The following is a 14,825-nucleotide window of genomic DNA, read 5'->3' as shown; positions in this document are numbered from 1 at the left end:
AAGCGCACTTAGTCTACCAGCCCCACGCTGCGTTGCCAGGGGATCTGCGAGTATTATCTGCACACACGGCCCTCTCTAACGTCCTCTCCTCCAGCCTCGTTTTATCGTCTCTCCGACGCTGGGGCTTTTGGAAATCCTCGGATTCTCACTTCCCCTCTTGCAGCGTTTTAGTTTGGATCGGTGATGTACGTGGAGCACCTTTCCACCTCTCTGTGGCCTTCTGCACTCACCAGGTAACCCGTCTTCGTCTTGGTGGTGGCGGGAACGGCTTCCACCGGCAGACTTCGCGAGCCTCCCCCTGAATCCTAGGACTGCTCTACATCAAACGACTTAAAGCAACCTCGTGTCCAACAATATGGGACCGAGCCCTCCGACTAGCAGGTTGGATCGGAGCTGGTCGCCCCAGCATTGACTAGCATCACAGACATGGCATGATTCTGTTAACCAAAGCCCGTTCGGCAATAACCGGCGGACTTCAAACCACTCGGTACCGGTGGGGGAGCCGGCACGTCCCCGGCTGCACGGACGTTCTCTGTTACTTTGTTGCAATTCTTCTTTTGTGTGTGTTTTTTTTCTGTCGATATGTTGCGTTTTTTTGGGGTTTTTATCTGTAATTTGTGCTGAGGCTTTTTCGTTTCACTTCCCGTGTTACCCGTCTCGCACTCTAATAGGGAGATATGGCTGCGGCACAACCCATTCCGTTATCCGGGAGACTCTCGCTGGCAGACGCCGGGTCTCTACCGCTGCCGTCTCAGCTTTCCCTTTTCAGCAAAGTATTGAGCGACTCTGGTGCTGGCTTCTAGCACTTTATAAATCCGGTGTTAATGACCGAATGTTCCCGTATCCCTCCAGCAGGGGGCAGTACCTTCCACCCCTTTTAAATCACTGCAACTTAATCTATTTCCCCTACCCGCCTCCCGTGAATGTGTTTCATAGCCACGTTACACGTCTCCGGCAGTACGGCCTGTCAGTGTACGAAACACGGCGTGGCCTCTCGGGATGGCTCTACTCCCATGGCTCTCAGGCAGCCTCTTGTGCCTATCCCTCTTCCTTCTTTGGGTCGTATAAGGTATTGTACTGATTGCACTAAGTCGCTTGGAGTGTGCACTCATGCGCTGCTTAATCATGGAGACGTAATGATTTTGATCTCATGTACCCCATGCATTTCTATCGAAGGTCTAATGTAAGACGTTGTGGGTGTGGCTACAATTTTTTTAGCCACACCCACTCCTCATGGCTTTTCTGACCCTGGGGAACTTGGCCTGGAAGGTCCTTTGGAAATATTTTATATATTTTTTTTATTATTGGCTTTTAAGGGCCTTCCAATAATTTATTCTTATTTCCTCGATTTTATCCTCGGTTTTGGGTGTTCTTGGCTCGGCTTCTGTGACCCAATCCCTGACCCTCTCAGGTCTCCCCGTGCAACATATAAAAGGTCATACTGGAACTTGTTGCTGTAAATATATTTATTGCTTAATGGTTTTTAATGATATAAATACTGTACATTTCTGGTGTAAAATTAAACTAAAATGGTAAAATCAGATTCACTCTTTATTGCCTTTTGTATGGTTAGCAGACAGTTACAGTAACCCGGGGTAAGACCAGCAGGGTATAATGGGAGACCCTGTCCCAAGGAGCTTACAGTCTAGCGGTATAATGGCAGACCCTGTCCCAAGGAGCTTACAGTCTAGCGGTATAATGGCAGAGCCTGTCCCAAAGAGCTTAGTCTAGCGGTATAATGGGAGACCCTGTCCCAAGGAGCTTACAGTCTAGCGGTATAATGGCAGACCCTGTCCCAAGAAGCTTACAGTCTAGCGGTATAATGGCAGACCCTGTCCCAAGGAGCTTACAGTCTAGCTGTATAATGGCAGACCCTGACCCCAGGAGCTTACAGTCTAGCGCTATAATGGCAGACCCTGTCCCAAGGAGCTTACAGTCTAGCGGTATAATGGCAGACCCTGTCCCAAAGAGCTTACAGTCTAGCGGTATAATGGGAGACCCTGTCCCAAGGAGCTTACAGTCTAGCGGTATAATGGCAGACCCTGTCCCAAGAAGCTTACAGTCTAGCGGTATAATGGCAGACCCTGTCCCAAGGAGCTTACAGTCTAGCGGTATAATGGGAGACATTTTTCTGGCACACAAACTGTTATTGTTTAAACATCCTGTGTTTCCTTTAGCTTTCCAAGTTGTTTTATTTGGCAATGCCACCTCTGCTGTTAGGCGGGTACTCCCTGGCTTTCAGATTCCGTTTGAATTCCCAGCAGGCGGCGGGTGAGCTGGCAGCCGTGTGTACCCGTTAGCGGCACGGCCTGGCAGCGGGGATGGGTTTGTTTGGCTGGGAATCCTCTCTGTTTATCTAATGGGTCTGTCTGGGTCCCAGGCTCCCGTTTAATTAAACGCAGGGTATTGTCCGCCTAAATCCCTCCGCAGCTACTACTCTGTAAATTCAGCCGTTACTCGCACGGCGGCCGCAGCCAAGCATTAACCCTTTGAATGGAAATCATTTGTTATCGCAGATGTTAAGCACGGCGTGGTGGGTTTATAACGAAAGGGTTAAAATCGGTACTTTAAACATAAAGCACATGTTATGTACACGGGAGAGGCGGCCATATGTATGGCATTAAAGAGCATCAACTACTCCTTAACTCTTTGTTAACCGCATCCAATCACAGAGAGGGCCGAGGAATTTCCTAGTGTTTATTATATAGCGATGCATGTGTCTGAAAGCACTCATCGTCGTGTGCTAACCTCTACCGCTTCTGCTGGGAGGCGGCTCCGTGACTTTGCAGAGAAGGATTACATGCCACGTGTCGTCGGCGGTGGCGGCCTCTTTACAATCTGAGTCAGATGGGAAAAAAATACCTTATTTTTTCTCTCCAGCTTTTTTTGGCGCATGTTTAAAGTTCTCGCACACAAACAGAGATATGTCTTAATGTGCTTAGGGTTTGGGGCCCGTGGCATGCAGATCAGGGGCCGGTGCTTTGGTGGCAGGGCGTGTGGCCCGCGGCCCCGTTGCCTGTGGCTAACTGGCCATAATTAGTACACAATTAGTACTGAATAATTACATTAAGGGGGCCGTAAGCCTTGGCACGCAAACTTCTCACACTTCACTTGATCTGGACCACAACTCCCATCATCCTACCCCAGAAATGACTTACTGATTTAACCCACGATATATAATGGTCCATGGTTGCTATGGCGATAAGACCAGTTTCAAACCAGATTCATACATAGCTCGCCCCATTAATATACATTTCCCATACCATCCGGGAAAGACAAAACTCGCGACTTCCTCTTATATAAATAGCTTTAAATAGTTTTGTGCATTTTTACAAAAAAAAGTACATTAGTATAAAAAAAACCCAACAATATTAAACACAGAGCTGAGGGTTTATCTCCCAACCTTACAGAGCCACTTGGAATCCGCGTTCGGTCCTGAGATGCCGCCCCGGAGGCTGCGTTGTACGTTTGGGGTCACCGCGGTAGTTGGGTTACCGGGTGATTTGACTTCTCGTTTCGTCGTAGGCGGTGTCCGGTTCGTGGGAACCGCGGTGAACGCCGACGGGCGCTACAGGTATTTCTAGTGCTTTTAATGTGCTTTATTGAGCTTTTCATTTCACTACATTTTTTTTTCTAAATTTACTTATTGGGCATTCTTGATACTCCGGCCGCTAATTACCTAATTAATGAGCTATCCTGGAGTCTCGGTTTGCGGGAGATAGGTAATCAGTGGAGAAACTATATTTTGAGTTAAATTTAGGCTTGAATTCAAAGAAAATGTGTCCCGCCCTGATGATAATTAACAATTACGGAGCTTTCGGTATTTGCCACTAATGCCTCCTGGCTGCCCATCCGACTCTCCCCCAAAAATCTAATCCGTTACCCTTATTACACCTATAAATGAACCCCTTTAAAACGGGTCTTCCTGCCCCCCCTTCCCCAAACCCCCGTAGAGGTTCTTTGTCCTCATCCAAACTTTTCTACCGCCCATTAAGTACCTGCTGCCGCCGGCGCCGGTTATTCAGGGAGTTCTGATGCTGATCCTTTCTTAATTATCTTTTTTTTTTAACGTTTATAAAAGGGATTCGCACGATGCTCAGCGTTTCGATTAACCCTCTAATTGCACGTGACGTCCGATGGAGCGGTGGACTGTGGCTCATCAATGAAAAGCACCCGAAAATGACCGCGACCGTCTCTTTGCCGGAGCCGCTTCGCCACGGTATGACATGTCATGAATAAATAATAAAATAAATAGCGTCATACGATAACGTTATTGCTATTAGGAGGTCGCACGCGGCGGCTGGCCGGCGGCTTCGATGGGACGGGACATATCGGTAAAGCACCTCGAGCGGAGCTGGGCAAAGTCCTGTTTCTGTGCCCGGTTCTGCCTCTTATCGACGCAGATTTGTTGTGATAGCACCATGTTAAGAAGAGATTCTCCTTCTGATGTCATAATAGCGGCGAGACCGTGTTTGTAACGGCGCCAACGATATGCACTGAAGCGTGATTTGCAGCACCGTGTCTCCGGATCTAGATCTATTCTAATTCGATCTAGATTCCTGAGTGAAATGGTTCTGTTCTGTAATGAAGCCTCTTATCTCCCCGACGCAGCGCTGAACATAACGGGAGCTATTCCCAAAAGCCAGGCACCTCCTGTCCATCGGACAGCACCATGCCCTGAAAACTGTGCTCTTGGGCCTAGCTCCCGGGCATCATTTTCTGTAAGATTGTGTCAATATAATAATTCTATGTAATATTTGCATGTCTATATTAAATAGTTTGGGTTTCCAGACCCTACTTTCAGTCCACAAGGAGGGAGTCGACTCCTCCGCTGAGTTGCTTGAATGCCTCGTTAAAGGATGCTTGTTGAGCTCCAAAGTTAAGTACGTTTGGGGTTTTCTTTTTACCATGGACCCCATGAGGCATTTGACATTCAAAGTCCACCAGGAAGAGAATGGCTGACCAAAGAAGAAAACGATGGAGAAAGAAAGCCACCGGTGGTGGACCTGCCATCATCAGGGGCTTGTTTGAGACCAAGCAACGTCAGAAATGTCTAATCTGATCAAGGAACTGGCTGGAATCAGCCTTTGGCAGTCAAACGGCACCAGTTACCTTACTGTCTATTTACGAATAGTACCACGTGCGTCTTGTGGATTGCCCATCGATTTGACGTCTTGTTCCGGCCTGTATTTCCATTCCGTGGAGAATACGGAAAGCCGTTGGCAAACAAGTTCTTAATTGTTTCATTGTTCATGAAATTGGAAAACCTACGAGGCTTCAGAGAGGAGATGTCTGCAGAGAGTCTCAAATTGAGATCTGGGCTGCTTGAGAGATGCCCCCCCTCCCCAAAGTGCTTATACCCAGATCTCATATTTTTTATAAAGCTTAAGGGTTTCTAATCACAAAACAATTATTTGTAGCTTTTGCTGGTTCTCCTCAAAATTTCCAAAATCTGGGCTCTCCGCTTCATCCAGTCCTCAGCCGTTTTTTTGGGTTGGGTGGAACGGGTGGTGGGTTTTGGAACAAAAAAGGTGTATTTGAGACGTGGAGCTCTCTGGTCACTGACGACCAAAGCTTGGATGGTCAACGATTGTTTGAGAGGCCCACGTCCAACGATTGTCTCCGTGGATTTGGTGGCCCCGCTGTACCGCACGCTCACTCCTCCTCCTACTTGGACGTCCAGCTCCGAGGGCACCAAGATGTAATTGCCGTTGAGCGCATAAGACCCGTCTTGCCTCTTAATGGCCAGATAGACGCCGTCGCTGGTGGAAGATGAGCCGCTGCTCTGCCGGATCAGAATGTTGGTGGCTCCTGCTGGGATGGTGATCACGTCGTTGTAGCCATATCTGAAAGCAAATTTGGACAAAAGGTTAGCAACCCAGTAAACAACATTTTCAGATCCATAAACATAAAGGCTTTTAAGCTCCCCCCCCATATATACTTTGTATTTATTATCGCTGGGATGTTTGCTTTGCGGAAGGACAACCTCAGAGATAAACAGTTTTCCCTGTGAATATAAATAACGCTAAAAATATAAACATGCAATTTTATGGAACATTGTGGCACCCTGTCCGTACTCCTTGTGTTACTGTCCCCGTTGTGCTTTGTTGATCGTTCTAATGCACTTGTGTATTTGGCTGTAAAGTCAGATGGTAGATCCTGTAGCAATGAACGTCGGATCCAAACACCACCCAGAAGAAACCGGATCCACCTCAAGATTTATTACCTGGGTTTAGTGAAGGATCCATAGGTCTTTGAGCAGGTGGATCCATTCCCGCCGCATACCATACACTTATCAAACTTCTTCTTTGATCCGATGACCCGGTCGCACCCTGCGTGGACACAGCGACCTTGAACACACACCGAGGTCGTGTCTGGAGAACACGGAGTACCGTCTGCCACCTGCCGATAAGAGAAGAGAGGTCTCTGCATCAACGAGATATCATTACCTGGAGCCATTACATTTTATTAATAGAGTGCCAGCAGATTCCGTAGCGCTATCATAACAAATCCAGCATTCTGGACAGATTTCACTTTAGTTTTTTTGTGTCGAGACAACTTGAAGGGCTTTATCGCTCCTCGGCCTGGGATGTCTTAAAACTCAACTTTTCTTAGATGCGCGTATACGAAGGATTCTTTGGCAAAATGTGGACATTAATAAGAGGTCTGCTTACCCTTGGTTCCAGTACGTAGTAATACCCCAGAGGACGAGACTGGCAGGTAAGTTTACACTGGTCCTTCTCTGCAATGCCACTGTACCTCGGCACCCAGTCCATCGGAGATGGGAAACCCTTGAAGAGATCCGTTCTGTGGTTGTACACGGCACACTGCTGTTCCCGGTACGTCAGAGCTGCGTCACAAAAAAGGAGAACATTTGGTTATCTCTGAACGAGGATAATCTGCCAGTTATTACTTTGTGTCCTATGGACAACTTAGACCTTGTAGGTTTTTTGGGACATGTATAACGTGTATAGTGCTTTACATGCACTTTGTATGTTTATAGACATGAAGCGGTCAGCGTCCTCGATAGATCACTTTGGACCGCCATCCCAAATAGTGTTGTTATTAGACATTGGAATGGTACACATCCATGTATTGAAATTGTTTCTTCAGACTGACAACTGCTCGGCCTTGGAGATGTACTGGACCTTTGGAGATAGGACGCTAGACCAACAGATATCAAGCAACCCCTCTTGGTCCTAACTGTCCAGGCTTCGTAGATCATGAGAAACTCACCCGTGCTGCCAACACACTCCTGTGTGTTACAGGAACGGTACTGGGTCCTCTTCCCCTCGCAGTACTTCCCCCCATTCCTCGGGACAGGCTTGTTGCACTCACGATGGGAGAATTGCACTCCCCCTCCGCACGTCCGAGAACATTCTCCATATGGACCCCAGGAGCCCCATCCTCCGTTAACTGGAGTCTACAAAGGAATTCAAGTAGAAGATATTACAAATGGCATTCCCCTTGCCGTACAATGCTAGAGAACAAAGTAGTTGGGATACTAAGCAGAATCCAAGAGGAAGAACTCACGTTGAAGGCTTTCATCTCAACTTTGCTGATGCACCGTCCGTTCATACAAGTCTTTCCAACGCCGCACTGAGTTCCATCAGCCCAGGGGAAATGCTTGGTCTGGCACATGAAATGCCCGTCGATTCTACCCGTACACCACAAAGACGAGCAGGGAGTGTGGAGATTGGGGCAATGCCGAGAGTCTGGGCCAAAAGTCAGCTGGCACTGGCGGTCGGAGTCGTAATCGTTACCCGGGAAGGGCACGGGTAAACGCAGAGGAGTTCGAGGTTTGTCAAGAAGACAGTGACCTGTAGAGAAGGACATACTTGTGATAGAGTACAGAAAGTTTTGCCCAAACTTAAATATAACAAAAACTAAATACAACAATAATTAGAAAGGCTTTTAGCAAAGGTGTCTACGTAGGTTGCAAGTTAACAAGACTGTTAATAAAGTCTTACCATGCCCATTGTCCAAGAAGTCGGTGATAAACTTGGCGCTGCAAGGAGACCATAGCTCTTCAGGGTCTACATATGACATCACAGGTGCCATCATGTGTCTGGTGTTGCTGGCGGGCCGGTTCAGTTCCACACAGGGCTTAGAGTTGTCATGCAACATGTTAAACACGTGACCTACAAAGAACACATGGAAATGTTGTAATGATCATTCTCTCATGGACTATATGGAGGCCATAGATCATTATAGATTAGTATAGATTATGGATGCGACTCAAGTGTTTTATCTTCAATCTACTTGAAGCTCTTTGCAAGTGAAGGTAACCTGCACGTCTCTAAGCCCTGCCAGACTCCGATTCCCACCATCCCTGTAACACTGAAACATCTTGCGGGCTGGTTATTTTCTTACCAAGTTCATGTGCAGCTGTGAACGCAGACTGTAAACCATCATCTTCCACTATGGAGCAGCTCCGGGATGGATCGCAGACTGTGCCAACGTCGGCCATCCCGAGCGTGTCGCATGTGGACAGCCCGCATAGGTTCTGAAAATAAAAAATGACATGTGGCTTAGACTCAAAACGCATTCACGCAAGCTGGAGAAAACCATTGTGTTGGAAGGTTGGAACAAACTCCAGTCTACATACCTGCCTGGTGAAGAGTATGGCCGTGTCAAAGTGTTCCGAGTCAGAGTCATTAGGTTTGTTCAAGCCTTTCTGCCACTCGCAGAAGTTCCTCAGCATCTCGGCAGCGTTGGTGGTCATCTTCAGACCCGAGTAGTTGTTGTGTTTGTCAGCCTTCCCTATTACCACCAGACGAGTCACCACCACATTGACCGGGTTCTTCAGGCTTGGGTGGCGGAAAAACTTTGCCGTGGCGGCCATGACAGTCAGCAGGTAGCGTTTCAGGCCTGCCCCGTGAAATGTCGCCATGGTCTCGTCTGCCACCACCAATGTCTCCACGTAACGAGGGACGGAAGCAAAGCGCTGAAAGAAAAGGGGAAAAAAGTTGTGATTCTGTATATCAGACCAAGAAAAAGAAGACAACAAGTGGAGATTGACGGGCTCATTAGTGTAATAAAAAAACATTCCATGACATCACCAAGCCAAACTCCCAAAACGCGTCAAAGAATGAAATTCTCGCAGTCCGGCCGTGTTACTGTAACTGAGCTTTGAGATGTCTTTCATTACCTCCTTCGAGGCACATATGTGCGGATTTACGAATCACACCCTGGGCCTCTCGCTCGCTTTCTCTACATGCCGCTTCAGCCTCGCCGGTTCTTCCGATATCTGTGATATTCATTAATGTATCTTGGCCTCATCCATCATCCCGAAATGTGCTCACAATTTACCAGGTGAAACAAACTTCAAAAATGAACTAATAAGCGGGGTCTGCTGTGAATTTACGCCGGACTGCAATTGCCCTGGTGAGGTCCTTTGGATTTTTGGTTTGGGGGGAAGGTTGGGGGTTTGCGTAATCTATCCATGAACATGTACAATGTATGCTGCGTTCTGTCACAATGGCTGCAGTGTTTAGCACACGCTTGGCTTCCAGTAGCCTGCAACCGACCTGCAGACTTCGAGTCCGGATCGTGACTGCTGGACGATTCTAGGCCATTAACTCTACCTAGCTGCCCCGCAACGCGTCGCATCGTCCCCTCCGTGACTTTTGATGCGGGTATCGCTGTCCGAGAGCAATTAGGCTTCTGTGTGAAGACTTAGAAAGTTCCCTGGAGTGATCAGAGCAAGTTTGTACTCGCAGGGTTTTCAAACACTCACTAAGTGGAAGGATGTTATGTTTTTCAGCGGGCTGACGTATCGCTCTTACGGGGTGTTCGGTTACATAAATACGAGTACAAAAAAGCAAAAATATATATATAGTAGGGTTTGATGATCCCCGACTTATTAAAGGTTCTAAGTTGCAGAGATAATTTACAGAATACTTAATGCAGCCGTGTGCTGCTGACATTTTGCAGAAATGAGTTACGGTCGTGACGGAAAACCTCCTAATCCTGAGAATTTTAAGGGAGGACTTGGCTATCCGCCGGGTTCTTACGAATCGGTATAAAGGTTACTTTTCTGACGACGTGCCTTTCTCGTGCGTAATGAGTTCCGTGTACGTAGGAACGACGAGGGAAAAACACCCAAACAAAGGATGGTGTTTCCCGTACCGTCGCATCCCAGCGTTTTATGATGACAGCTCTCTGGAATGGTATCCATCTGGACTCTGGAGGTCTGTGTTTGGTTCTCTGAAAGCTTGCGCAAAGCCGGTATTAATGGGATGTCCTCCTCGTGCTGAATAAACTATGTGTCATGGACAGCAATGCGTCTAGTTTGTGTGTTTGTGTGTGGGGGAGAAGAGGCTTTAGAGAGGAACGCTACGTACCGAGTCAAAAATGTTCTCAGAAAAGCTCCAATAAACTACGCATTGGTTTGTGCAATATTCATGTATCATCGTCGTATGTGTCGGACTTCTAAGGATTGGGGCAAGATGGAAGGGACGGCGTTATTTTGGAATCCACGCTCATCTTTTCCATGTCACGGAAATCCCGGCTACACGCTCGAAACAACTCCTGAAATATGGGTTTTTATTTGAAGTCGTCTCAGTGAGAAACCCATCTGGCTGGAGAAAGCCGGAGATCCTATCTGGCGGCACGGTTACAGAGGCTCCCTCGTAGCCCTTTTCATTTCCTGAAGTATTCCGGCCCCGGTTACGCGGCATTGTCCCTCATCACAGGATTTCACGGGCGAGCGCTCTGGATGCCGTTCACCTATTGAGCATTGTGCTGTAAGCCAAGCCGTGCCAGTTCTACAAAGACTACATTCATTCATTCGTTGTCTGAGGGGGCAGCGTAAAGAACTCGGTGTCGGAGCCCTGTGTTTGGACCTCTCGAGTGATCCTTGGCGTGTCTCCACGCACGGTTGTCTTACCCTTGCTTTGTCTAACGCCAAGCCGGGCACTGGCACAGTGTCCGCCATCACGCAGTAGCAGCCCGCGTGCCGCGGGAGGATTTATCGGTGAGGGCTTCATGGCTTACGTGCCAAAGCCTCGAATGCTGTAGTGGGTTACTAATACAACACACGTTTGGGACACCAAACGGTCGTATTACGCTTGAAAGGAGATGGGTTTTTTTTCTCCGACAAAAGGGCATTAAGTGCCAAGGCGGTATCTTGGCTTCTCCGCTGCTCTAGACGGCGGCTCCGGGAAAATCTGTTGCCACAAATTTCCAACACCGTTTTACATTGTCAAGTCTTTGGGAGCGAACCAAGGAGCTAAACGCGGTCAGATCTCCAAGATCGACTGCCAAGGCTTGGGAGAAAAGGCTGTCGGCTTGTGCGATTCTTCCGCTTTTTAAAGGGCGAGGTTTGGAGATGCTTTTCGCTTACTTTTTTTCTTTCCAAATGAAACAGCTGCGGAAGACGTTGCATTATTAAAACGTCCCGAACGCGATGGGAGACACTGAAACCCAACTGATAGATAATATACCAGTAACTTAGTAAGTATCTGGTTACACTCACGCTGTTCAAACGACAAATCAGCGTTTAATTCCAAAGCAGCGCATGAAACCGGGTGATAAGAGAGCTTTCAAGCCTCTCTTTCCCCAGTCTACCTGCAGTGAGTTTTATGATGTCATTATTGATGACATCATATGTCCCCCCCAATTTGCTTTCTTGTTCATCTTTTGGTCCCAGGACGTCTACATGCGCCTATATCTGTATTAAATGCACAGAAGTGTTAGATGGCAGTCCTGATGTTTTAGGCACCTGTATAGAGTCTGTTAGAGTCGGTAGCAGAATGTCCGTGACGTTGAAGAATAGACCTGGTTAAAATAAATGAAGCTTTTCCACTTTGGTTCATATATCTGGACTTAAATGGAAAAAGTGTGTGATTGGAAAAAGGATGATTGTAGGGGAAAAAAAAGGTTTGTGGTAAAACCATTAGCCAGCATAACCTTGAATTCTTTGGCTGGGGACCAGAGAAATCTAGTCTCCTGGAAGCCGGTGAGATGTCAGATTTCCATCTTTTACCAGCCCCCACAGTTGGTCCAGACAGAAACCAGTGGGAGGCATCCATGCGTGGGTCTGATACCCGGCACAGTGGATATGCTTCTTCCACTCCTGAGTGGGATGTACACTTTACCATCCTTCCGTTAACAGAAACCTAATAGGGGCAACCCCCATTTACTTCCTCAAGTCTTTTACCATCTGCTTTAGAATCTCTACAATTAATCGGATATTAGAAAAATGTTACGAAGGTTCTACCGGGGTCACGTCAACAAAACGAAACATCCAGAGCCTTGACAATGTGAAAAGGCACGAGCTGTAATTTTAGCTTTTATGTGGTTTTATTTCGGAGTCATGTCTGACTGCCAGAATTTAAATATATAATGAAGCCAGTCATCGGAAGGTCGGAAACGTGGGGGATTAAATGCAAATATATTCTTGGGAGTCTGAAATGATGGATGAGAGTTCTAAAGCTTCGGAACACTAAATTTCCTTTCGGGTGAGGCATGTCCCTGTCGATTTATCCGTCCGTCAACAATTGTTCCTTGTTCAAGTTTGGTTTGTTGAGGGCCCGCTTGGTTCGGCCGGCTCGGGGCGTACAGTATTGAAATGTAAAGGGAGAATTTCAGCGGATTCGATATCAAACGGAGCGTGGCCGGAGCCGGCAGTCATGCGTTCCACCGTGTCATTACAATGACTGGCTGTTCCTCTCGTACGTTAAACTAAGTCATTCGGGGACTTCAGAGCCTCCATACATTGTAACGTTTGACGTTTGAAACAGCTTCTCGAGGAATGTAGAACAGGTTTGGACAAGGAATGAGAAGGTTTATTAACATTTAATCGGGACTGGATACACTTTTGCTCAAATATAAATCTACCGTGGCCCAGAACAAGAGAATTCTCAATTCTTTACCTCATTTATCTCTCCGTATGAGTTTCTACTAGTGACAATAGAATATCATAGGGTTACGCTGCTAGGATCAGCTGCTAACAAATTACATTTTCTGTAAAGTGAGTTTCAGGGGGTCCTGTTGTGTATTTCCGAGTGTCGCCTGCTCCCCTCCCAGTCTGGCACTCAAAGGGTTAGATGATACGGCGTGTGATCCACATTAACCTGATGAGTGCCGGGGCAGAGTTCACACCTCTGGCTGGTAATGGCCTTTGCCATAATGGACCTCGTCGTTAAAGATCAGATGAAGAATACACGACCTACGAGCTTCGCTGGGTATGATGCCAGTATGCTGGGCTGCCCCGTGGATCTCCCCAACTTGACCCCCAGGTAGGCGCGGGGCCCCAAACCTGCTAACGTTGGTCACACATTGCCATATCTTAAAACTGGGAGCCAAGGTGCTTTTATTTTCTACCACATCTGCCGGCAAACGAGAAATGACATATCACGCGTAGTGAAAGTGATTTAACACCGTCCTCGTCACAGTTTAACGCAGGCAAATGGTTTGGATCATTTTTATCAGCGACGCAGCTTGCCTTTCCTATCTTAGTTCATACTAAACGGTAATGATCATTGGCCGTGTTTTAACAAAATTTTGACATTTGTAGTGCAAATTCTGGTGGAAATGAGACTTCCTTGCGGTGTCAGGTGCATGGAGTGCGGGTCATTCATCAAGCAGAGAGCTGTTTGTCGGGGACACAGAGGAGCCATCTAGAATATCGGTGTATTTTGCTTTTCAAAGGTCTGGGACTTAATGGGGAAAACTATAGTTGGTTAATTAATCAAACCATCCAAAACCAATAGCTTTGTGTGTGTGCCAGTTTCTACTGTGAAATATGACATTTAATTTGGGGAATTCCACGTCATAAATGTGCCTGCCGACCATTATTAGAACTGTTACTTTATTCTAATGAAAAACATTGTTTCCGAAACCCTCCCCTGGTTCCTACCTTGGTTCTTCTGCTTGAAGTGGCTCTGTTCTTCGCGTTGTTGTCGTTTTCGCCTATGTTCCCCGGGACCGTGACGGAAACCTGCGGGCCCACGTTGCACATAGGTCCATTGGTCTTCTCTGGGACCTTCCAGCGGATGATGTGCGCCCCGACGCCCTCTGCGCTGTTTTGACCTCCGCCTTCCAACGGCTGTATGTGGTATTCAGCTCCCCGGTAGTGCAAAACGCCCAGAAGCGAGGCTCCGTTGTAGTTCACGGCTGCGATGGATTCGGGGTCGGAATTGACAGCTCCCGTGAAGTAACTGCCAGATTCGGAGAGACCGCTGGCATCTGACTGTCCATTTCTGCCCAGATACTGCACCGTCAGGTCCTCTGAGAGGAAGCTTGGATCCCTCTCCAAATCCAGTACCAGTTCTTCACCAAACGCACGGAACCGGAAGATCAGGTGGCTTTCGGAGGGTTCCCCGTAACCATCCCCATGCCCGGCACGCTGCTCCTGACTCAAGCTGGAGTTTAGTCTTTCCGGAAACACAATTTCCTCCTTGTAACTGGCTTGGGATCGCTCTCCAAGAGTAATTACCACGTGCACCCAACAAGCAGCAAGTGCAGCGAAGCACAGCATCATTCTAGAACAGGACATCTTCGTACAATAATCTAAGAGTTCACAGCGAAAAGTCCCAGTGTCTAAGTAGAATTACAAACACATTTTGAAATTCTGAAAAAAAATAATAAAAAAGTATTCCTTCCAACAAAATGTCGGGAATTCTTCCTTCCGCCTGAGCCGTGGCACAATTTCCTAGAATGTCACAAAATCGCGTTCCAAAAGAAAAATGAATAAAGTTTCTTGCTCTTAAAGTCTAAAAACTTTTCTGAAACGACGTAACTAGGTAATTCTTTCCTAGAATCCAAGAAAGCGAATGTCCGGGCGGATTTTATTTTCCCTCTTTCCTCCTTTCCTTTCT

The 14,825-nt window shown here is 47.3% G+C and overlaps 1 protein-coding gene across 1 annotated transcript; it reads right to left on the bottom strand.

Moving 5' to 3' along the window:
* Positions 1–5,410: 5,410 nt before the first annotated feature.
* LOC149280469 (A disintegrin and metalloproteinase with thrombospondin motifs 4-like) lies at positions 5,411–14,503 on the bottom strand. Its single transcript, XM_089500470.1, has 9 exons — positions 13,865–14,503; positions 8,609–8,947; positions 8,374–8,506; positions 7,971–8,141; positions 7,534–7,820; positions 7,237–7,423; positions 6,675–6,850; positions 6,227–6,402; positions 5,411–5,846 (listed from the first exon to the last, which is right to left on the bottom strand). The coding sequence occupies exons 1-9, from the start codon at positions 14,501–14,503 to the stop codon at positions 5,411–5,413; spliced, it is 2,544 nt and encodes an 847-aa protein (XP_089356596.1).
* Positions 14,504–14,825: the final 322 nt, after the last annotated feature.

This window comes from Sceloporus occidentalis, unplaced genomic scaffold, assembly GCF_023333645.1.
Source record: "Sceloporus occidentalis isolate IW3139 unplaced genomic scaffold, rSceOcc1.0.p SCAF_155, whole genome shotgun sequence".
Lineage (NCBI taxonomy): Eukaryota > Metazoa > Chordata > Lepidosauria > Squamata > Phrynosomatidae > Sceloporus > Sceloporus occidentalis.
Note: the sequence above shows the minus strand (reverse complement) of the source record. Positions and strands in the feature narration are given on the sequence as shown.

Bases quoted from the DNA above. Each gene is read 5' to 3' on its own strand.
- LOC149280469 (XM_089500470.1), bottom strand. From the start codon at position 14,503: ATGTCCTGTTCTAGAATGATGCTGTGCTTCGCTGCACTTGCTGCTTGT. The intron at 8,142-8,373 runs GTAAGAAAATAA...TGTTCTTTGTAG, and splicing joins CACAGCTGCACATGAACTTG to GTCACGTGTTTAACATGTTG. The intron at 7,424-7,533 runs GTGAGTTCTTCC...ATTCCTTTGTAG, and splicing joins TTGAGATGAAAGCCTTCAAC to ACTCCAGTTAACGGAGGATG.